This window comes from Podarcis tiliguerta (genome assembly GCF_965153285.1).
Source record: "Podarcis tiliguerta genome assembly, chromosome: 11".
Lineage (NCBI taxonomy): Eukaryota > Metazoa > Chordata > Lepidosauria > Squamata > Lacertidae > Podarcis > Podarcis tiliguerta.
This window is the reverse complement of record NC_139544.1, coordinates 3,016,918-3,041,119: the sequence shown is the minus strand read 5'-3', so window position 1 is coordinate 3,041,119 and position 24,202 is coordinate 3,016,918. Positions and strand designations below refer to the sequence as shown.

At 43.1% G+C, this 24,202-nt stretch overlaps 1 protein-coding gene and 1 long non-coding RNA gene across 2 annotated transcripts in view; one reads left to right on the top strand and one right to left on the bottom strand.

The window, feature by feature from the left end:
• Positions 1 to 17,727, top strand: part of LOC310659795 — a 159,629-nt gene extending 141,902 nt beyond the window's left edge. Inside the window, exon 2 of the long non-coding RNA XR_014503013.1 lies at positions 16,226 to 17,727. This is a non-coding gene — a long non-coding RNA (uncharacterized lncRNA). The remainder of the gene's footprint in view (positions 1 to 16,225) is intronic.
• The window catches only part of OSTF1 (osteoclast stimulating factor 1), a 25,940-nt gene extending 1,846 nt beyond the window's left edge, over positions 1 to 24,094 (bottom strand). Inside the window, exons 1-9 of the mRNA XM_083403534.1 lie at positions 23,832 to 24,094; positions 15,293 to 15,339; positions 12,153 to 12,203; positions 11,979 to 12,042; positions 10,503 to 10,556; positions 4,239 to 4,346; positions 2,966 to 3,015; positions 2,756 to 2,834; positions 536 to 634 (exon numbers count right to left, since the gene is read on the bottom strand). Of these exons, the coding sequence (XP_083259660.1) occupies positions 536 to 634; positions 2,756 to 2,834; positions 2,966 to 3,015; positions 4,239 to 4,346; positions 10,503 to 10,556; positions 11,979 to 12,042; positions 12,153 to 12,203; positions 15,293 to 15,339; positions 23,832 to 23,865 (586 nt within the window). The 5' untranslated portion in view covers positions 23,866 to 24,094. The remainder of the gene's footprint in view (positions 1 to 535; positions 635 to 2,755; positions 2,835 to 2,965; positions 3,016 to 4,238; positions 4,347 to 10,502; positions 10,557 to 11,978; positions 12,043 to 12,152; positions 12,204 to 15,292; positions 15,340 to 23,831) is intronic.
• Between the last annotated feature and the right edge of the window lie 108 nt (positions 24,095 to 24,202).

Genomic DNA, 24,202 nt, shown 5'->3' with positions numbered 1-24,202 from the left:
GAGCGACACAAACCACCACTCCTCCTCCCCCTTGGACTGGAGTGAGTGAACAGGGCATATAGCAAGTGGTGGCAGTTCTGACATGGATTCAATCACACCAACAGCATTGCTCTGTTAAGATCAGGGCCAGTCATTCTGAGTGTTTTCAAAATCTGTTACCAGAGCTGTCACCTCTTTCTAGCAAGACAATTGCAGGACGTTTTGTATCCCTCTATATTATTAAAATAATTGCAATAATTAAAAAGGCTTCCTCCCACAACAGCTTGGCATTCCTCCATAGCTACAATCACGTCTCTCTGTGGCTCTCTGTGTACCTGAGAACTTAGTATTCTTGAAGCTCTGCGAAAAGGAGTGCCTTCTGTAGGGTTTCATCACAACTTGTCCTAGGTCACTGTCCTTAAGCAGAAATGCATTTTCTAACTGCCTCACATAATCCCACTTTCAGCAACAGTTATGGGGATATTCATAAGTCGCTTACTGATGCAGCATATTGGAAAATACATCAAAAAAGGTAAAAAAAACCAACAATCCTCACCTTGTCCTTGTTTCTTTTTAAGCAGGGAAGCACATGCTGCATTAGTAGCCATGTCAAAAGCCAATTTCTTCTCATTATTTCTTAAATCTGTTCTAGCACCTTTGTGAAAACAAAACAGAGGACACCACAATTAGAAATTCAGAGGTGCAACTATCAGGTCAGGAGTGTCTCACCTGTGGTCCTCCCGATGGAGCTTCTGTACTTTCAGCTCCCATCAGCTTCAGCCAATTTTCCAGTGGTCAGGGATGATGGGAGTTGTAGTCCAGCAGCATCTGGAGGACCACAGCTTAGTGACCCCTGTGTTAGCTGCATATCTTTGCTATCCTTGTTAGCAACTTTCCTCTAAAATGAAACTAGTTTTCCATTCTAACTTCCGATGCAAAATCTCTATCCTAATAGAGATTCTAAGGAACAGAATGACGCCACTTTGCCATCTACGAAGAATCATAGAACAAGTGACCGTGGCTTTCATTTTTTAACGGAAGTTCAGATTGTTCGTTGGTGGGGAATGAGTGTATCTTTTTGTATAAAATGTGCACTAGGGGCAGAATTCAACACAGCACTCAAAGTGGAATGGGGGGAGGGGAGGAGGTCCACTCCTGCAACAAGATTTTTCCATCCTCTCCTCACCTTGTATGTCTCCTCAACCTGTTCTGCATTTCCCCCTAGAGCAGAGTTGGGGGCATGGAGGAAGGTAAGAGATAAAAAGTCCCGTGTGCAAGTGAATGTCATTATACACACACAACAACACAGTTGAATCCTGCCCCAGTGTAAAATATCACCACAGCAAACACCTCCATATCAGTGGAATAATTGCTTACATAACTGAGAAGGTGGCTTTCATAATTCAGAACACAGCTGGTCCTACTCTAACAAGGAAGAAGAACAAGCTATGGAAGGAACCATTTTGTAGGGCTTCATGGGATATAAAACTCCACTAACAAAGGTGGCATTCAGATGGCTAATGAACACAGCAAGGAAAGTTGCAGATTTGCTACTGCACTCTTCTTCTGTGGGTGCAGCGTTCTAAGTCAGGGGCAGCCCATTCCATTTTGCCACCTGAGGTGGAAGTGGAATGTGCTGCTCCTGCCCCCCTGCTGCCATGCGCCCCACGTCCGCCATGCACCAGAACACCCCCCCCCCCGCTTGCCCAAACTCAGCAAGAGAGAGGCATTCTGGAAGTGGTGGAAGCGATGGGGCAAGCAGGTTGCCTCCTTCTGCCCTTCCACCACCTAAGGCAGGTGCTTCATCCCACCTCATTGGTGGGCTAGCTCTGCTCTGAGTAATTTCTTGAAGGTCTAATAATAATAACAACAATAATACCCCACCCATCTGGCTGGGTTCCCCCAGCCACTCTGGGTGGCTTACAGCATATATAAAAACATAGTATTATGTAATACTTGATAATGAGCTAGGACAGAACAATATGAGCACAGAGAGCTTGATCCAAATCTCTTTGACATAAGGGACAAACAGTGAAGTATTGTACATGTCTACACAAAATTATCTTCTTGAGTTCAGTGGGGTTTGCTTTCAGATAAGTGGCCATACGACTGCAAACCAAGAGAACTCTGAAGATCTTGTCAATCCATGGAAAATCTGGATTTTTCTTTCGCAATATATTGTAGTATTATATATTATAATTATCATAATATAGAATACATAATTCAACTAGTATGCCAAGTGAGAAAATAATAACTGCATTATAGAAGGTAAAATGAGGCCACAAAAACAGCTCGTTCACAGTATACATTGCGAACTGGGTATGCAAATGTGTGCCTATGGCTCAGTTCAGATGTGCATATCTTGGCTTAATAAACTGAGGAATGTATGAGCCTTGTGCTCAACATGTTTCATCTTATCACCAATTCTCCTTTCTCAGTGTGCTACTATTAATTCTGCAAGACTTCAGTTAACCATAGCTTTGTATTTTGTCAGTACCAGGAAATTATGGTTATAGGGATAACAACAACTTGAAAAGCAACTGTGATTCAAGATCCTAGCTCAATGCTGCCAACCATAGTTTCCCAGTTCAGATGTAACATTAATGGTTCATGACCACAAGAAGTGTTGAATCATTGTGTGGCAAGAACATGGAATGGAAAAGGAAGGTATGGGGCACCACATGCAGGCATAAAACTCGTGCATTTCTCAGATATACACATCTCTCCAGGCCCCGTACTTATGACGTTACAGGAATGCGTTGGTAAATACAATTACCTTTTGCCAGCAGTGTTTCTACGATATCTGCATAACCCTTCCATGCAGCAGCATGCAAAGCTGTGTCCCCCAGTTTATTCTGTGGATGCAGAAGTGGGGAAACCCATCAAGGTTAAAATGTGGCAACAGACATTTAGATCATGTCAATGGTAATCAATCACCATTATCACAAACCCATTCTGGAAAGCCATTCAATGTGTAATTACTTACCTGTTGGTTTAGTTCTACATTTGGCTGCGTCAATAATACTTCCACTATATCTGCATAAAGTGAAAAAATTGGGAGTGGGGATATCGTGAGAAACTGGAAGTTGCTTTGTTATATTCAAAATGTAGCAGGAAAGTCAGGGTCTAGACTCAATCAGCTCAAAAAGTGAGCTGTGAAAGTTGAATTAACTTAAGAGAACTAATCTATATGAAAGCTGATACAATCTCTTTTTAAAACCCACATTCTTAATTCAGGATCACCTTTCATTTCTTTTCTTTTCTGCTTCGCCATTATTAAGAGCACATGATTTTAGATCCATATTTATTTCCAGAGGGATTGCCGTGTTGAGTCTCTTCCAGCCAAAACAATGAAACTTTGTGGCAACTCAAAGGCTATTAAATTTATTATGGCACCAGATTTTGTGGTCCACGTATCAGGTGAGTTGCAGGTATATCTATAACTATAAACACACACACACACATGGTTGGCAAAGTGTGGGAGTGGGTGGAGAGGCAGGATGTAATCAGTAAGGTCAAGAGGAAATGAAGAAGTACAGAGAGTGATATCATAGAATCATAGAGTTGGAAGAGACTCCAAGAGTCATATCATTCAAGCCCCTGCAATGAAGGAATCTCAAGAAGTGGTTCCCCATCCAACTTGAAACCATACTGGACACTGCCTAGCTTTGCAAATGTGCAGGCAGTTTTCTTGCTGCATCACTCTGCAAGAATTCCTTGAGATTGGCTGCCAATAAGAGCAGACCCTACTGGGCTGTATTGATGGACAAGCTGTCTGACTTGGAGTAAGGCAGCCTACTCCCCCCCCCCCCAGTTATTTTAGTATTTCTGAGCTGCCACACCGTAAAATATCAGGGCAGTGTGCAACGATTAAGACATGAAACACCATTAAAAAAACACCATATAATCATTAAAGTGACTGGCTAAATAAATTTTAAAAATACAGAATAAAACAGTTTACAAAGGCCTGCCAGCATAAAAAGGACCTCAAGAGTAAGGCTTGAAAGTGAGGAGTGAGATGGCCTCTGCAGGAAGAGATGGGGCCCACACAGAACCCGCAACGCTTCGTGTCTGGCTCTAGCTGAGGCCAATCCAATCTTATTTCTTAATTTCCCTCCCTCTTCCTAATTTAAATTGTATCATGCAAGAATTCAGACCATTCCTGATTGCAGTAGAAGAGGAAATACTAGCTGGCCCATTAACCCAGTGATGAAAGCTCCAAGAAGAAAGGTGTTCCTCTTCATTCACTTCTAATGTACCTTTGTGTCCACCATGGCATGCCCAGTACAAGGCTGTGCTCCCAGCTTTGTCTAAGCCATTGACACCAACTCTGTTATCCAAACACTCCCTCAGCCAGCTCAGGTTTCCTGAAACAGAAAAAGAAATATATTTTTCATAGAACATAACGGAGTTGTTTTTCTTGGCAGAGGTGGGTAGAGGGGGAAAATAAATTATTAAGCTAAATCATACCGAGAACGATGAGCCTCCCTGGTATGCAATGCATTTTAGCTCATCATCAACAACAACAGCCCCAGATGCTACCAAATCGCATTATTGTTGCATGAATGAAAATGTTATGCAAATTCTACTTCCATTCAATATTCTGTTTGGGAGACAACAGTCTTTTTAACAAGCAAGCTGCTTAGCTTTTAAGAGCCTATACAGTTGAACCTATGCATTATGATTTGCTCACATTATCAAATGTCACCTGTCCAGTAAAGAAAAACTTGTATGATGCAAGTCAAAATTATAACCAAGAATGACAGTTCTACCTGAATGTATTTCGATTACAGTTTGAGTTCTTCCAAATTTTGTAAAAGTGTATTGCTTGCTAAGCAACTCACCTGTAAGTCAGTTCCACTGGACTTACTTCTGAATAGGCATGCAGAGATTTGCACTGTAAGGATTTGAAATCTAAGTATGCACATTGCTTGTTTAGCCAGTTTACAAGAGCACCAATCCAGTAGCTTCTGTACCCATGTGGCTGCTCAGTATGAGCTGAGGGTTTCCCTTTTACATTTTGTCCTGGTTTGCACATGTGAAAAGGATGATGGGGTCTTGGTGGACCCCAAGCTGAACATGAGTCAGCAGTGTGATGAAGCAGCAAAAAAAGTGAATGCTATTCTAGGCTGCATCAACAGAAGTATAGTGTCCAGATCAAGGGAAGTCATAGCCCCGTTCTATTCTGCCTTTGTCAGACCAGACTTGGAATACTGTGTCCACTTCTGGGCACCACAATTTAAGAAGGATGCTGACAAGCTGGAAGGTGTGCAGAGGAGGGCGACCAAGATGGTCAAGGGTCTGGAAACTAAGCCTTATGAGGAGTACTTGAAGGAGCTGGGTATGTTTAGCCTGGAAAAAAGGAGACTGAGAGGAGACATGAGAGCCATCTTCAAATATCTTAAGGGCTGTCGCATGCTTGCTTTCTCCTGCTCTGGAGGGTAGGACTCGAATCAATGGATTGAAGTTGGAAGAAAGGAGATTCTGACTAAAGATTTGGAAAAACTTTCTGACAGTAAAAGCTGTTCAGCAGTGGAACAGGCTCCCAAGAGAGGTGGTGGACTCTCCTTCCTTGGAGGTTTTTAAGCAGAGGTTGGATGGCCATCTGTCCTGGGTGCTTTAGCTGAGATTCCTGCATTGCAGGGGGCTGGACTAGATGACCCTTGAGTCCCTCCCAACTCTAGGATTCCGTGATTCTATATTCACAGTAAGCCAAATCAGGGTTTAGCTTGTGCATATGAGGATGGGTATTCCCAGGAAGGATGACAGCCACTTTGCTCTCCCTGGTTGTTTTGTGGCTGCGCTGCACTGAGCTAAGCCACGGCTTGGCTCTGCATATTGTCTGAACCTGGTCTTGTGGGTTTAGCTTTCTCTAGACTAACCATGAGCTGTAAGAAAGGTTTGTTCTTGGATTCCTGCTCATTTGTCTGGTGTTGGATAGCATGCTAAGCCAAGCCATAACTTAAGCTCAGTGCAAAGCAACAGTGAGACAGCCAGGGAGGACAGAAGTGGCTGCCATCTTCCTTGGTGAGCCTGGGCCTTGGCTTAGTATGACATGTGAAGCTGGCCATGGAGGAGGGATAAGCCTGCAGTGGCGCCAACAGCTAGCTTCTGAATACATCAATTGAAACCAGTAGGAGCTTTAACTACTACCAAGACTGAAATGCTATATACATTTACCTTGAGGTACTGTATATACTCGTGTATAAGCCGACTTTTTCAGCACATTTTTTATGCTGAAAAAGCCCCCCTTGTCTTGTACTTGAGTGAGGGTCCCACTTACCCAGGGGTCAGCAAACGTTTTTGGGAGGGGGCCGGTTGACTGTCCTCCAGACCACATGGCGGGCCGGACCATGTGTGTGTGTGCACGTGTGCACGCGCACTGGAGGGGGCTTCTCTCTCCCCCCTCCCCCCAGCCTACCTATGGTGTGAGTGGCAGAGGCAGTGGCGGCGGGACCAGTGGTGGGAAAGGGCTGGCTGGCTTCGGAGAAGCACTGCCCTCCACTCTGCCAACCGCGCAGAGCAGCAGAGGCGAGCGGCGGCAGGGGAGGGATGAGTGGCCCAAAAGCAGCCCTTTCTTGCCACTGGTCCCGCTGGCGCCACCCGCCTCTCGCAAAGGCGGGCACAGGAGCTGCGGTTGGGAGAGGTGCTGCACTGTCTTTTTTTTATCCTGTTAGAAATGGATCCCAATACAGTGGTACCTCAGGTTACAGAAGCTTCATGTTACATACACTTCAGGTTACAGACTCCGCTAACCCAGAAATGGTACCTCGGGTTGAGAACTTTGCTTCAGGATGAGAACAGAAATCGTGCAGTGGCAGTGCAGCGGCAGCAGGAGGCCCCATTACTTAAAGTGGTGCTTCAGGTTAAGAACAGTTTCAGGTTAAGAACGGACCTCCGGAACGAATTAAGTACTTAACCCGAGGTACCACTGTACTTCTAATCCTGGACCAGAAGGTTGTGTCAAGAGCAGAAGAAAGCAATAATACTATTACAAGTAGGGAACTTTGTGTTGATGAAAAACATGTGAGGGAGTGGCGGAAAATGAAAGCTGACTTGGAAAAGATTCCAAAGGCAAAAAAAGCTCGACGTGGTTTAACAACTTCATATGGGGCTCTAGAGACTGAATTGCATCAATGGGTTATGGAGTGTCGTCAAAATGGTTACTGCGTAACACGCATGGGAATTCGCTTACGTGCCCTTCAAATGGCTGAAGATGACAAATTAAAAGCACCAGGCATTGAAAATTTTGTTGCCTCAGCAGGATGGTGTACCCACTTCATGAATATGTTTGCCCTATGTTTGCGGCAAAGAACAAAGATTTCACAGAAATTGCCAAAAGATCTTGATGAAAAAGTGATGTCATTCCATTCATTCATTCATCATAAAACAAGGAAGGATCCATAACTATGACGTGGGAGATATTGGGAATATGGATGAAACACCTATGACCTTTGATCTTCCAAGCAACAGAACTGTGGCAAGTTTGGGACACAAAACTATTTTACTCAGAACCACAGGAAATGGAAGAAAAATGGGAACGGCTATGGACCACTGGTATGAAATTTACGGCATGTAATGCCTTAAGAGAGAATATTATGAAAATGATTTACAGATGGTACATGACACCAGTCAAGCTGGCAAAAATCTATCATTTGCCCGATAATAAATGTTGGAAATGTAAAGAGGCTGAAGGTACATTCTTTCACCTTTGGTGGACGTGCCCAAGGATTAAGACCTTCTGGGAGATGATTTATAATGAACTGAAAAAAGTGTTTAAATACACCTTCCCGAAGAAACCAGAGGCCTTTCTCTTGGGCATGGTCAGCCAACAGGTATATAAGAAGGATAGGACATTTTTTATGTACGCCACAACAGCAGCATGAATACTCATCGCACAGTATTGGAAGACACAGGAGTTACCCACGCTGGAAGAATGGCAGATGAAAGTCATCGACTACATGGAATTGGCAGAAATGACTGGCAGAATCAGAGACCAGGGAGAAGAGACGGTGAAGGAAAATTGGAGGAAATTTAAAGACTATTTACAGAAACACGACAAGATAACGAATGCTTGATGACATCAGATTGAATGTAAAAGGTTATTAGTAAAAAAAGGGTAAAGAAAAAGATCTAATAAGATATAAGGAAATGTAATTATATTACGATATTAAGATTATGATAAAATTAAATTATGACAGAGGGAAGGAATTTGCTGACAGAATATATGATTTGGAATACAGAGAAGGGAGGTCTGGGGAGGTCAGAGAAACAAGTTAATGCAAAAAATACAAGGAGATAAAAATTGTTTTTAATATTTTCATTTTTCTTTTTTATATTTTCTGCTGTTTTGTGTTTGTATGTTGCCGTATTTTTCTATTTTTCCCTTTTTTGTTGTGTTGTCTTTTTACTTTTTGTCGTTTTGTATTTATTGTAAAACCCAATAAAATATTATATATATAAAAAAAGGAAATGGAAGAAAAAAACAATTTCACAGTCATTCTGTCATGTTTGGCTAATGGAACTAAGCTACAGCCTGTCATTATTTTTAAAAGAAAGATCTTGCCTATAAAGGTCAAATTCCCACCACGAATTACAGTGCACACACGTGTTAAAGGCTGGATGGATGAAGACGGAACAAAAAAATGGCTGGAAGAAATTTGGAACGGACGACGAGGAGCAGCCTTAAAGAAAAAAACATCATTGCTAGTTTGGGATATGTTCAGAGCCCACACATCTGATGACATAAAAAAATTGGCAAAGTCTTTTCAAGTTACTTTGGCCTTTATTCCAGGTGGGCTTCCATCTGTATTGCACCCCCCCCCCCCCCGATGTGTGTTTACATAAACCTTTCAAAGACCGTGTGCGAAAGATGTGGCGTGAATGGATGTCATCTGATGAAGCCCGACTGACAAAAGTTGGAAATCTGATGAAGCCAGACATAGAATTGATAGCAAAGTGGGTTCGTGATGCATGGGAAGAGATCCCAGAGGACATAGTGCAATGCGCCTTCAAGAAATGTGGCATTAGTAATGCTATGGATGGCAGTGAAGACAGCGCTTTGTATGAGAACAGCAGTGATGGTGATGACTGCGAACTCAGTGATGATGACAATGTCTATGCTGATAACCTCACACCAGCTACAGCTGAAGCTCTGTTTGGGCATACAGATGAGGAGGAGGAATCCAGTTTTGAAGGATTTTAACTCTTGTGTTTTAGCTTGGTTGCTGATTGAGCTAAGGCTTTTGTACTTTTAAAGTTATTGTTGATACCATATTGTTTTTGTTGACCCTCTTTTCCACTTACAGAGCTAATTTACTGTTTTTCTTTGAAGTAAATATTCAAAACCATTTAACCTACTGACGCCTCAGTTAATGTAATTTTATTGGTATCTATTTTTATTTTTGAAATTTACCAGTAGCTGCTGCAATTCCCACCCTAGGCTTATACTCGAGTCAATAAGTTTTCCCATTTTTTTGTGCTAAAATTAGGTACCTTGGCTTATATTTGGGTCGGCTTATACTCGAGTATTATACAGTAAGTTTCACTGAACACAATACACACGGTTAGAAGGAATCCTCATTGAACTTAGTGGCAGTTACTTCTAAATAAAAATGCATTGAAAGCTGAAATCTTTCCTGGTTTGTATCTGTATTAGAACTGCTTTTTAGGATATTTTTAGTGTTTTTATCACTTGTTTGCCACCTTCCTTTGAGAGGAAGGGTGGGAGATAAATGAAATAAATAAATAAAGCATTGAATTAGGGAGATTACCATTTTAAAAATTATATTTATGAAGTGTAAAAACAAAACAAAAAACCACAGAGGCTGCTATATTATTAAAGTGTTGTTGTATTCTGTGTATACAGTGTGATTATAACCTGGACTAATGTCATTACATCACATTGATTTGTTAAAGCTATTAAACTATTCATCACCATATACCTACGTTAGTATACCATCATTATAAAACCAATTATTTAATATTATTTATTTATTTATTTGAAAATGTGTCTTTAAATCTAGATTTTCAAGAGAGCTTACAAAAGAGAACCATAAAACAAATATAAAACAGACCAAAAACATTAGAAATAAAAGCAATTATCATAGTAACAGTAAAAATACATTTTTTTTCTATCCAGTTATTTAATCTGAAACCATTATTCCTTTCCCCGTACTAAAAGAATTAATCTATTGTGCCTATTTCTTTCTGCAAATAAATATATTTATCCTGCAAATCAAGACTATTTGTCCAAAATACTCAAGACATGCAGCAAACAATTAAACCCTCTTTCTTAGAAATAAAATGCCTTTATTGTCCCACACAGACATCCCACTCTCATAGCTTTCATATTTTAAAGAAACTCCAACAACCCAATCTATTTCATCCCCCAACCCAATGGGAAGAGAACCGATGAACTGCTTCTGTGGCAGCCCAGCTCTCTTTAGTGCAGCCATGAGCTTGTAACTGAATACGCAAGCCCAGGGGGGATCTGATATACTGCAAACTTCATCTGTACCCACCTCTCTTGGCAGCTTCATGTAATGGGTTGTCAATGGATTCTGCTTGTTCAGCCACTAAAACAAAAGCAACACGTCATCTTAAGCAGGTGACTCCTTTGATTCCTGCACCTTGCTGAACGGGCCCGAGGTAACTGAGAGCCGTTAATTTCCTTCTTCCTTCTATGCACTAATATGTTTAATATTTATCAAAGGCCAAGGATGTAAAATATATATATTAAACTCCTTATTGTATGCACTATAAGTTTTGATCCCCAAGTTTCAAAACGGGGAAAACTTGCCTGTGCCAAACGGAGCTCCTTCCGAAGCTTCATTCAATTTAATGTTGGGGAAGCTGTGTCTACAGCACCCAAGGTGGCCACCATGACAGAAGAAAGGGCATGCGGAAGAGGTGACCTCTGGAGGCATAGCTTGTCATGCAAGTTATACATGCTGAAATTGTCTTGATTGAGACAACACGGCAGCTCAGAACTGGCACTGTGGTGCCCTTCCGGCAGCAAGACATACCATGTCTGAGCCTCTTTCCAAAGCTCTTCCGGGTTTGGAGGATGTTCTGTCTGATGGAGAAGCAGGCCACCTCCTAAAAGGAAAGCACTCCCCCTGTTGCATCCAGGCAGCCCCACCCTCCCCCATCATTCTCCCCTCCCCCAAATAAAGTGGCAGCAACATGGGCTGTTGGAAGGCTGGCACTGCAGCGCTGCCCGACTGGGGTGAGCCCTTCCTGAGCGGAAGGATGCTAAAAGTCTGCTGTGCATGCAGAGCTCAACAAAGAAGGCCTTGGATCTGGGCCAAAAATACAGAGGGAGCTGTGACTATTCTTGGGGATTTCTCAGGACTTATGCAAATCTCCAATTCCCAGGGAGTTGTAAATGACACATCCAGCTTATAAATCCTACTTAGTTGTGAATATTCTTCTATGCTTCAGCACGACAAGAAACATATTTAGCTTTTTTATTTTTAAAAAATATATCTGATGTCTCTCCAGCACTGTGCAGAATTCTTTTTATTTTCCCAACATTTACGGTATGTTGATCTGTTTTATTCTGTCTCATATAAGCTTTATGCTATTTTTTAGAGACTTATCCTTTTCAGCATTATCATCATCATCATCATCATCATCATACATGTGGTCCTAAAGTTTTATTGAACGCTCCCCCCAATAAGATTGAAGGTTGCGACATACATTTTAATAAAAAATAAATACATTAAAAGGCATCCACTTGTGGGTTTTTTTGCTTCTGTCTGTCCAGCAGATGGCACACAAGAGAACACGGATGCATTCTTCCAGTTAAAAGGTGTGTTTTCAAAACAGCTCTCTGCCGTGAAACCATTTTTAATGCCCGGTTCTGGCATCACATTAGAAGTAAGATACTATATTTCTTTAAAACCCCTTAAAAATTACAAGCCACATACATCCTTACAGTCCACATCTGTGGTGGAGAGATATATCTTGAAAGGTAAAGCAAATCTGGAATATACCATAGTTGCTGGGGATTAGTCCAGTTCTTCCTTTACAGGTTCCCTTCCACCAATTTGTGTCACTCTGGAGGGAAAAGAAAGCAATGCTGAAAAAGGGAACAATGACTCCACTTGAGATGTACTCTGTTTACTTAGCATGGTCCAGCTGTTAACATTTGTGTTTGATGAACTCACCATATCCGAAATGTAGATAATATCTCCTTCTTCAAAATACAGTTCATCTGGCTGAAACAATAAAGAGGGTGTTTGAGTTTGCAGACCAATTTAAAGCACATTTTAGAAGAATATCATTGTTGCAGCCTTGCCTAACAATATTTTAGGATTTATCTTCTTCATTCAGTTTGAGGAAGAGGTACAAACCATCAATCAAACGGAAACAGGGCCATGTGAGTATACACCAACTCAAAACTCCACAGAAGGTCTGCCTGTGTCTTTGGCGGAGCTCATATGTAAAAGGCTGAGGTCTGTAAGAGACATTTCTGCTTTTCTTGCTAAGAACAGCTTTCCCTTCCACAGTTCCTTGCTCACAGGAAGGGAAACAGAGGCAAGGCTGACACCAAATCAGCCATCTTCTGAGCCCCAACCAACAGGGTCTGCCATTTAAATTCTCCCCCAATGCCTCAACAGTGTTGCTCCTCAGCATTGTGGGAAATCTTAAATAGCAAGCAGCTTGCAGCCAGGTGAAAAGGGAGCCAGGGAGGACAGGCAGTCCCTGTTTAAAGGGGGCACCAGTACTCCTGGGGGCCTGAATAGAGGATCAAACAGGAAAGAATTCCGAATTCAATGAACTGCATTCTTAGCAACTTCTTTTACTTTTGAACCTTTCCATGCTTTCTACCCTAGGCAGCCTTCGCTGAAATCTCCTGTGCAGCCTGTGAGCAAAACAAGGCCACCACAGCCTTGGCCCCATAAGACATGCACTGAGGCAGTGAAGAGCTTATCTTGTACTGGGGAAGTGGAAGCTGAGAGCCCTGACAAGCTGGAAAACGGGAAGGGAAGAAAGGGAGAGGAGCAGGAAGGTTGCTTCTGCCTCGAAAAAAGGCTGTGGCGTCTCTGCCCCAAGTGGCAAGGCAACCACCGCGAAACGAAAGGGAAAGGGGCTTTTCCTGCCCCCTGTTGCCACCTGCTGGCTTGCCAGGGAATAATAAACCAGCTAACAGCTACTGAAGAGGCCAAACTACACATGATGCAGGAGATCTGGGATTGGTTCACTTTACTGTACCTGAGATTTCACCCATTTTTACTGGAGTTGTGGGGCTGAGAAGTGAGTGCCCCAAAGCTCCTGTTTGCACTGCAGTGGGAAGCATGTGTGTGTGTGTGTATTGAGCCTGCATTATTTGGAGCAAGGGGTCAGCACATCTGGCTGCTAACCAGAAGGTTGGTGGTTCAAGCACAGCCAGGGATAGCTGTGGGCAGGATTCCTGCACTGCAGGGGGCCAGACTGGATGACCCTCAAGGTCCCTTCCAGCTCTACAGTTCTGTGATTCTGTTATTTGCTTTGTGCTGCAGAGTTAATAGCAACTGGGGGAGGAAGGCAAGGATTAAAACCTTTCACAGTTCTTCTGTGTCATGTGTGCTTTGGCCCCTCCACCTCCATCCTTGGCATAGGCACTGGCAAGCTCAAGACTTTCAGAAATGCAGCATGGCATGCAGGCTCCTTAGCAACCATCATTTCCTGCATTTGAGAGGCTAACAATATAAATAGCACCCTGCTTCTCATCTAAGCCTCTCATAGGGCACCTCTGAAATATGAAAGATTAAAGTCCACCACAGTCTGCCCAGTGCTTTTTTTCCTAAAAAATGTTTAGGGGATACTCTCATTTTCCTACTCATATTGAAATACTGCCCCTCAATGAGGCCAAACTTAGATTCACAAAATGTTCAGGGGTATTCGTACCATGCGTAGCTGGGGTCAAGGATGCCTTAGAAAGAGAGTGAGAGTTTACACTGCGTTCTCTCAATCAAAGACACACAAGGAAACGTGCTGGTTGTTCTCTCCCACTCCTCAAACATGTCCATTTTTGAGAGGGTGAGGGGTGTATACTCTGGTTTTCTGAAGTGCAGCTGTGGAGGCTGCACTTGGCTTTCCTTTCGTGCCCTCAGTTTCTCATAACATGGGTTTGGAGGAGCAGAAGGAAAGAGAGTAGGGCGAGAACATGAGACAGCAGAACATTAGACACGGGAAGCTTCTGAGAGCAGAGTTGCAAGATCACCCCAATATATTTAATTTACAGAGTAGCTTTGAAGTGGAAAAGTTGGACTAAGGCAGGAATAGGCAAACTCTGACCCTCCAGATGTTTGGGACTACAATTCCCATCATCCCTGACTCCTGGTCCTGTTAGCTAGGGATGATGGGAATTGTAGTCCCAAACATCTGGAGGGCCAGAGTTTGCCTATGCCTGGACTAAGGAGTTGTGGTGGTTCCATTTTTGCTGGAGGCTTATCTGTCGGGCCTATCTTAGGACAAAGTTAATTATTACCCAAACGGCAGGCCCTAGAAAAAGGAATATGCCTCACCCATCCAGCATTATAGCAGAAGACATCTGAGTTTGCTTTTTCTGCTGCTCCTTACTGAAAGGATTTGTAAGAGAAGATTACTTTGTAAGCCTTTGGCAAGATGTGACTGCTCAGAAGGCATGCTGAATCAGCAAGAGAAAAGAGACTCCAGTATCTTAAAAGGGTGTTGTGCAGCTTGGTTAACACTTTCTCTTAATGGATTCAGACAAACTTGAAGAGGATGCTCAAAATCTTGGATGTAATGACACTGCCAATCCACATCTCTCCAGGGGGGCAAAAGCAGAACAAAATACAGGCTTCACCCCCTCCAACTTTCCATCCTACTTCTCACTTTTCAAGCCGTTTGTTCAGAAACTAAAATATTTTTGCTGAAGTCAGTTGGATTTACAACTCCCTCCCTCATTCATTGTGTGACTAAGATGCACAGGCAATTGGGTTTTTAACCAATAGCGAGTTGGTTATATTGTGCACTCAGAAGAAACACTGTTGTGTTGACAGACACCAGCGCACGCACAATTAAGGCCAAATCCTTGGTTAAGGTCACATGGCCTGTCCACTTATTTAGAGGCCAAAACTACCACCTGAGCATGAGACCTTGTTCTTGAGCAAATATGAGGAAGATCTAATTGCAGCATCAGCCTCTAAAATGTTTAGATCTACTCTGTGGGTACAATGTAAATATCAATTCCTACGTTTTATTATCACAAGGGCGAGGTTGGGTTTAGCTGCTAAGTCATATCAAAAAATAACATTTCCTTATTTTAGAGGGGAGGGGAAAAATAAACTTAAATACTTACAGTTCTGGGTTCAAATGTATACAAGGCTCTAAAAACTTTGACTTGTCCTAAATATACAGAAAGAAATAAACATTAACAAAATATTTTTTCCTTTCCCTAAGGTTGAATGAATCAAACATCCATGTCCCAAACTCAGCCAACATTTTAACTGCAAGAGCTCTAACGACAGTCTAAAGCCTGTTCATCAGGTTCATGACACATCAAGGAGGGAAGGTATAAAAACAAGTGAAACACTGGACCCTCAACCTGTGGCTTATTCAGTCCATTTTGAAGGTAAAGAAGTTGTGGAAAATGCATCTAAGTCTGAAGAAAAATGTACTCCAACCAAAACAGAAGATAGCATAGATTCAGCCATTTTACAGAGCAAAAGTTCTGGATTGCAAAATGTACACTATGACAAGATAATTGATAATCTTGTGCAAATGTCAAAGAATATTAATATTTTATAAACATCTTTGCATTTTCATTCATTTTGTTCCTTTAAATAAAGTTCATTTTCAGATGAATGCAAGGGTGTGGGGTTTTTTTTTTAATCTTTATATATGCATATATCATTAATTGGAAACAAAAACCACTGCTTAATAATATAAAAATAAAGATAACCATGTTTTTAAGTAACTCATAAAGTAACTCATTCTTATCCACTTAACCGCATCATGGGGTTGCTCTGTCCATATGCTAATCAAATATACACCTTCTTTTACAGAAAATAGGACAAGGTACAGTATCACACAGCACAGGACAATATAATTTACAGTGGTACCTCAGGTTAAGTACTTAATTCGTTCCGGAGGTCTGTTCTTAACCTGAAGCACCACTTTAGCTAATGGGCCTCCCACTGCCGCTGTGCCACCGGAGCATGATTTCTGTTCTCATCCTGAAGCAAAGTTCTTAACCTGAAGCATATGTAACCTAAAGCGTATGTAACCCGAGGTACCACTGTAATTATTAATTGCAGTTTATATAATAGCAGTTTTTTGTAAACTGCTTTAAGGGATTTTTAACAATCAAATGATCTGTGCATGTATATTTACTTCGTAAAAGTGTTCACAGTAATTCTTACCACAATCCTGTGAAGCAGATCAGTACTGTTATCACCATATTGGAGAAGGGTAAACTGAGAGTGGCCTAGTTTGCACATAACACTAAAACATTACTTGGCTGTAAACTTTGCTGAAATACTAATAAATTGGTTTAGGATCACGTGCTAATCTGCAAAGTATGTTGCAATTTTCACCTCTTTCATGCACATACCAAACCTATGAAATTAAGCTCTAATTATTTCCGTGTTTTCTTATGCTTATGTCAACAGCAACCACAACAGACTCAAGACTGTTTTCCTTTAGACTTTTATGTTTTATGGCTCCCTTAAAGGGCCATGCAGCAGACAAGAACAAACAGCAGAGAAAAACAAACCACGTTTTTCCAACTCAGAAGATAGTTTGCTTGGGAATTATTGCTCATATGCAAAGTTTATAAAAGCCAAGGGCTGTTAGAAACTAGCAGGGGTGATGGGATCAGAGCAATTGCAAAAAGAGAGAGAAGTAACTTCCAGTATTCATTTAAGAATATTTTTGCCATAATGTTGTTTTTTAATGGAAAAGGTGCTCTTTAAATGGTCTGAGATTATTTTAATTGCTGCTGTTTGAGAGGGCTGAAGTCAACTCAAACAAATGGACTATTGTTTTTGAACCCAAGGGCTTTTCTATCCTGTATTTCCCTTTAACTTCTTTGTATGGCCTTGCAGATAATCATAGAAAACTATGTCCCTCTGTCAATGTTTTCTAAAGTGTTATTTTCCTCCTCATTTGCTTCTGTACTCCACCCCCAGCTGCCCCGCACATAACAAAAGAGCACATTTTTAAACATATGTAGCTGCTTTTATTGCAACATTTAGTTTGGGCCCAACTTCTCAGGAGGAAAAGCTTTCGACATTGGATGAGGGAACTGAAATTGCCCCTATACTGCAAGGAAATGGTTCTGTGGTGGAGTCCTCGGGTCCACTGAGGAAATGACGTTGAACTAATGCAATGTTGCATTACATTAGCTGCCTTACAGGGACTTGGGTACTGGCCTGGACTAATATAGTAATGTTCAGTTCTGCTCACATGCAGGCAAGAGAATGCCAATGAATTTCTAACGGTCAAGCCCAGGCCGGCTCACCCATGAGGCAAGGTGAGGCAACTGCTTCCGGTGGCAGCATTCATAGGGGCAGCAGATCCTGATGCAGATCTTATTCCCCCCCCCTGCTCCCGTGTAAGTCTTCACCCACCCCTTCTGTTCTGGTGTAGAGTGGGGGTGTTTTGTGGTTTGCCTCAGGCACCAACATGTCTTGGGCAGGCCCTGGCCATACCACACAGGACATTTCTTCATTTAAAACATTCAAGCCCTGCCTCTCCACAATGAGCCATAGGCAACCTAATTTAAATCAGAAAGTTGTTTTTTTTTTTTTTTAAAAAAAAAAAAGCTTGACAGCAACAATACATGCAGCACAGCAGTCACAAAGAACAGAATAGCAAAGGAAAAAAATGATTTTTTTAAAACACATGCCATCATAAATAATTTAACCACAGCAACTAAAACAATTTCAAAAAAGGTTTTGACCGCCCTACAGACTACGTGGGGGTGGTGATACAAGAGGAGCGAGTTCAAGAGCCATCACTGAAAAAGCCCTCACTCTGGTCCCAATTTGACATATTTGGCAGGGGAGGGGGGAGTTGGGAAACACGGGTCACAGTGGATGGGGGCGTCTGACTATAAACTCAATAGGCACCTGTAGTCAGTCTCCTGTATTTACCCCTCTGCATTTACCACCAGGTTTGGAAATTCATTGGCATTTCCTCTTGGCCAGCTTTCCATTTCCCCCACCATCTCTCTGTGGAGATTTATCCTCACAGGGCTAAAAGCAGAATGCGGGGGGGGGGGGGGCATGTAGGGGGAAAGTGGCAGAGAGGGACGGGCGTTATCTGTTCTTTTCGGTTTCTCATTTTTCCAATCTTAAATTCAGCTCATTACATTTCCTCATCAGTTTATGATATTTTATTTTGTTAAAAAAAATCCTCACAAAAATGTGTCAGCATTTCAACATGCATTTCCCCAAATACATACATGCCTACCTGTCATTTTGACTAATGCACACATTTCCACAAGCCATTTTTCCTAGCACATTTTGTATGCTACTTCCACTAATATGAACATTTTTATGCTCACCTTCACCTAATACAAACTTTTGTTACTTGGAGAACTACATAGCAAAATTTGGAGAAATGCAAATTTCACAGAAACACTGCACTTCAGCTCTCATATTGTTTTGGAAAGTGGAAATAAGGTAGTTTCATATTTAAATGTGAACAGAACCAATTTTCTTCCCCATCCCGAGTTAAAAGACTGGGAAATGACATGTATTTAATTAACATCATACATCATTTGAGCCCAATAGGATATGCAAGTGGAATAGGTCTGGAATAGGTTGTCACACTACCAGGCCTGGGAACAGGAAGCTTCCCTGACCCTTACAGAAACCTCTTAGCTTCAGTCCTTCAGTTAAAATGTGGGGAAATAATAATGGCCTACCAAATAGAGACTGTGAGAATGATTGAAATAAAGAATATGACATGCTTGAACCACTTAGCTTATTAAGGGTTACTGAGAATTGTAACTGTGTGAGGGGGTCTTTGAGGGAAATAATTTTTTTTAATGTACTTATAAGACAAAGTTGTGTGCACAGCCCCAGAGGTAAGTCCTCCTGAGTTCAGTGGGACTTACTCCCAGGTAACTGCAGCTTTACACCCATCTAAGGAGAGAGGGAGACGTGTTCACCATCAAGGCTTGTTCACTTTCATATGCCTTTTCTAATCCCCAGCAAGCAAGATCTGTCCTTCCTGAGCACACTCATACAGGCAGGCGTGCCCTCACAAAGGGCCAAATAATATCAGCATTGGGACTATTTTTGGTGTGGGAGGGCACTTTTCTCTCGCTTCTGCTTTTAGCATAATATCCTTCAATGAGGCTACTTGTCCAGGCAGAGGCACTCTTCATCTTATATCACAATGTATACAATTATGGCTGTTGTATTTATCTACCCTGCGGCCCTTTTGACCACAATGTATTTGTGGAAAATGCAGGACACAAATAAGTTAGCCAAGCATAAGGGCTCCTCTGTGGCCTGTGGAAAAGAGGGATGCTGTTAGGTGCAAAACAATTAGATACTTTGTTGAGCAAAAAATGTAAGAGGTGAAAGAGCCACGGCCTCCTTCATTTTGAGAACTCTTAATGCACAGGTAATAAAATGGCTGCAGCTCCTTATCTGCTCAACCCATCTCTGTCTTCTTTGATAGGTAAATTATTCAGGTTTTGTATTGGAGTTATATAATATTTTTGGGCAGTTGCTTTCAAAATTTAGATTATGGAGTTCAAATTATAAAGACAATCCTTACATTCCAGAACTGTCCAACTATGAGTCAATGGCTTAAGATCTGGATTAAGGGCTGTATCTCTTCAGACAATTCCAGGGTGCAATTTCAGTTATTTCACACACACACAGTGTTTCTGCTTACCAAATTAAATTTTCTTCTCCCCTCATACGTGCTTCCTGAATAATAACAAATTTCTGCAAATTGTTCTATTCTTTTGGTGGCCAGAGTGTTACAACTTTAAGCGTTCCAAATCCCTTTCTCTTCAATCAAGCCACCATAACCAGCTTCATTGCTTGTCGGGGGATGGGAAAAGCAGTGACTGGCTGCGGCCTGGCATTAAATTTTATAAAAAGTTGTCTTTTTGCTACAATCCTTCAAAACATAAGTTCGTGTGGCAGGATCAGCTCTTTAACGAGGCTTTTAATGTTTGTGTTTCCTCACAATATTTATTCAGTAGCCAGCAGCTCTAATAATGTTGCCATTCAATTACCTCTCAAAGAGAGCTAACCTGGAGGTTGTACATGCCCTGAGATAAGAAGGCAAGAAACATACCGAAAGAAAGAAATCCTTTCATTTCTCAGCTATAGAGTTTTGTACTTCAAATTAAAATGAGTAACTGCAGGCTTTTATTGAGATTGGGAATGGAAAGTATAGATATTTCATGGAGTTCTGCAATTTCCCCTAGAATTCAAGCTAAAGCTGCAAAAATGAACACACTTACTAGGAGTGAGCTCCACTGAACACAGTAGGGTTTACTTATGAGTAAGCTTGCACAGGATCCACCTATCAATTTTCCAACATCTTTGTCCTGTACACTGTAGTCCTGTGAGTGCTTACTCGGAAATCTCCCACTATCTCCAACAGTGTTTTCTCCCAGATAAGCTTGCCTGTGATTGAAATCCCTAGAAAATGAAACTTATTTTATGCTTCTCTTAAGACCAAAATGCAGCGTTAGAAACTCAGATATACATACAGTGGTACCTCGGGTTACATACGCTTCAGGTTACAGACTCCGCTAACCCAGAAATAGTACCTCGGGTTAAGAACCTTGCTTCAGGATGAGAACAGAAATCATGCTCCGGTGGCGCGGCAGCAGCAGGAGGACCCATTAGCTAAAGTGGTGCTTCAGGTTAAGAACAGTTTCAGGTTAAGAACGGACCTCTGGAACGAATTAAGTACTTAACCCGAGGTACCACTGTATAAGCTAGGCACCAAATGGCTTCTTAAACCAAGGTTACAGTTGCCAAAACATAATGTCTAGTTGCCATTTTGGGGCAAGACAGCTCTAAAGTTTTATCAGATGATGGACTGATGTGATTACCAGTTAAACAGCTGGCTAGTTTAGATGACAATTTTGAACTAGGTTAAGAACTTTGAGAACTTAAAAAAAGAAAAGTCATTTATCCAGGGAGAGTCCACATATATATGGGCCTATTCCTACCTCTTTTTCCTACTGGTGATGCTGGAACCGTCAGGCACCATCCTGGCAACTAGGCATTTTCACTTGGTCGCAAGTGAAAAACGCACCTGGCCCCTGGCTAATTTCAAACCTTGCCAAAATGGAAATTACCAGTAATAGCTGTAAATAGGACAAATGTGCCTGTCGCAAAAAAACAGCTTCCCAGGGCACGTTATTGTCCCTCAAATAATGGCTCTGGACTTGACGGGAGGTTAAAAGCTTTTTATTGACAGCAGGTTAGAAACTACATCTCTTCCTGATTTTGTATCTTTTCCACTAGGAAACTGAAACAATAGCTGGTTGCAACAGATTTGCCACAGTTACCACGTTCAAAGGCTTTGCTCAGGGCCTTTGGTAAACCTTAGAGTTATTATACATCCTCCAAGAAGGTATGTAATCCCTGAAACATGTCCAATAAACTGTAATAAGAGCTTCAATCAGTAGCTAATAGACAGAATGAGCCATAAACTACTGAAGTCAATGCACTGGCCCTCTTGCACTTAAGTCACTTCAATCTGATTCATTGCCTTGGAACTGAAGTTTTTAGGTTGTGTAGTCTTCTCTCACACAACTACAGAAACAGGGTGTTGAATGCTCTTGAATCTGTGCCATTTGCCCCTCTACCACCAAAGCCCTCAATGCCCACCCATGGAATATCTTCACGAACGCTAATATCTTATATTAATATATTTAATCTTATATGATATTAAACTGAGATTAAAGAATCAGGGAGTCAGTACCACTTGCCTCCTTGGCACTCAGTTTAATCTCAGTGGTGAATAAAAAAGAATACAGCTTGCAGAGAAAATCCATATTTAAAAAACATCAGTTTAATCCAAGAGGTGCCCCAAATATCTTTGAATACACCTAGTTTCTTGAAGGATCACCTCACCCCAAATGTGCTCCCTTGAATGCTGTGATCTGTGGCACTGGAACTTTAACAAGAGCCACAAAATATTCTTTCTGTACTTCCTGTTATTTTAGTGTAGCAGCTCTAAAATTATTAAGCACGCACCTTCACTCTATTGTCTCTGGTGCCTGACTGATACCAGCAAAAGTTTTGTTTCCAGCCAGCCTAATCAGGTCTGTTGTTTCAGTTAGTTTATGTGTTTTACAATTACCAATTTTAAGTACCTTGTTTTTATTTTATTTTTAAGGGATATTTTAAATGAATATTTTAGATGGACTTGTAAACCACTTAAGAGAATTTTTGTTCTTCTAAGCAGCATGTAAATATTGTTGCTGCTGCTGCTGTTTTAAAATAAATAAATCCTGCAGTTCCTGGGCAACTACAACATGCATGCCTCTCTTGGTGGCTAAGGCACCTGATGAGTAACTAAGGCAGGCCTGTTAGACTACAATTCCCATCACCCCTGGCCATGTTGGCTTGGGCTGATAGGAGTCCCAACAATCTCTGGAAGGCCAAAGGCATGTGGCAGAGAGCCCAGCAGCTGACTGCTGAGCATCCTTTATCAGGATCTCAGCCCATGGGGCAAATGTTCCATCTACCAGCCTGTCCTGATAAATGGAACAACCCTGATAAATGGGGAAAGCTATACCATATTTGAAATAGAGAAAACAGGTCCTTGTCTGTTCAAAAGAGAGTGTGAGAAGAATCAACATATTTGCAAAGCACAAAGGCACACCTTATAACTTTTCAGATTTATTTCTACTTCTGATAGATTAATTTTATTTTGCAAGTAGTGAAGACAAATTCTGTGAAACAGGCGGGCCTCCTTTGCTCTTCCCCAGATGCCAGATAGTGGATTGGGCTGGTAGAGCAGGAGACTCTTGATCTCAGGGTTGCGGGTTTGAGCCCCACACTGGGCAAGAGATTCCTGCATTTCAGGGGGTTGGACTAGATGACCCTCATGGTTCCTTCCAACTCTACCATTTGGTGATTCTATGATAATGGCTACTGTGGTGGGGCAGAAAGACCAGGGTTCAGTCTTGGTGCCTCCAGGGGGCTGTGAGAGGCCTCTGCCTGGAACCCTGGCCAGCCCCTGCCAGTCCACCGGCGACACCCGGGCCTGGCTTGGCAGAAGGCATCTCCCATGGCTCCTACCCAAGAGGTGTCTTTTTGCGGCACGATGCGACCTCTCTCCTGGCCTGCAAGCTCAGGGAGGCCGCGAGGCAGCAGCTCCTCCAGCTTCGAAGCTTCTGCCCTGCCTGGCTGGGCCACTGACGGGGCGGGCGGGGCTCCTGGGCTCACATTGGCTGCCAACTGCTTGCCAAGCTGCATCAATGCACCAAAGCTCGAGCGGCAGCAGCGGAGGATCCCACACGGTCGAGCCCCCCCCCGCCCCCGCTCGGGGAGCATCGCAAACTCGACGCCCTTCCTGCCCCGACCCGGCCGAGGGCGGCAGCGAGCGCTCTGGCCCCTTCTTCTTCTTTTTGACAGTGACAGCTCCTCTCGAGCCCCGCCCCGGGCGCAGGGGGCAGCCCGCCGCTCCCAGGACAGCGACCCTCCGCCCGCGCATCGCCAGGGCACGGCACGAGAGGCGGGCGAGGCTGGCGTCCCGGGCGAGGCTCCGAGCGCGCCCTTCGGCCCGGGGCTGGACGGAAATGCCGCCTGGATGGCGCGGCGGCGGGGGCGGCTGGCGGGGTCCACGTGTCAGGGAGTGCCCCCGCCGCCCCTCTCGCCCCTTCCCGGCGCCTCCCTTACCTGGCTTGGCCGGCTTCGGGGGCGGCTTGGACATCGCTGCGCGAGGGGAGGCGCAGCCCAGGCGGCGGGCGAGGGGCTGCGCGGGGCTCTGGGCGGCGTCGCTTCCCGGAGAGAGAGAGAGAGAGAGAGAGAGAGAGGGCGGCTCGCCGAAAAGCCCCGGCCGAGCGAAGCTGCTTCTGCCACCGGGAGGAGGAAGTGGGACTGGCGGCGGCGGCCGCGCAGGCAGAAAAGGGGCGCCGGGCGCCGCGCCCTCTAGCGGCCCGAGTCCAGCGCTGCAGGCGCGGAGAGGGGAGGAGCGAGGCGCCAGCTCGCCCGGCGCGCGTGAAGGGGCGGGGGCCGCGGAAAGGAGCCAATCGCTGGAACCAGGGGGC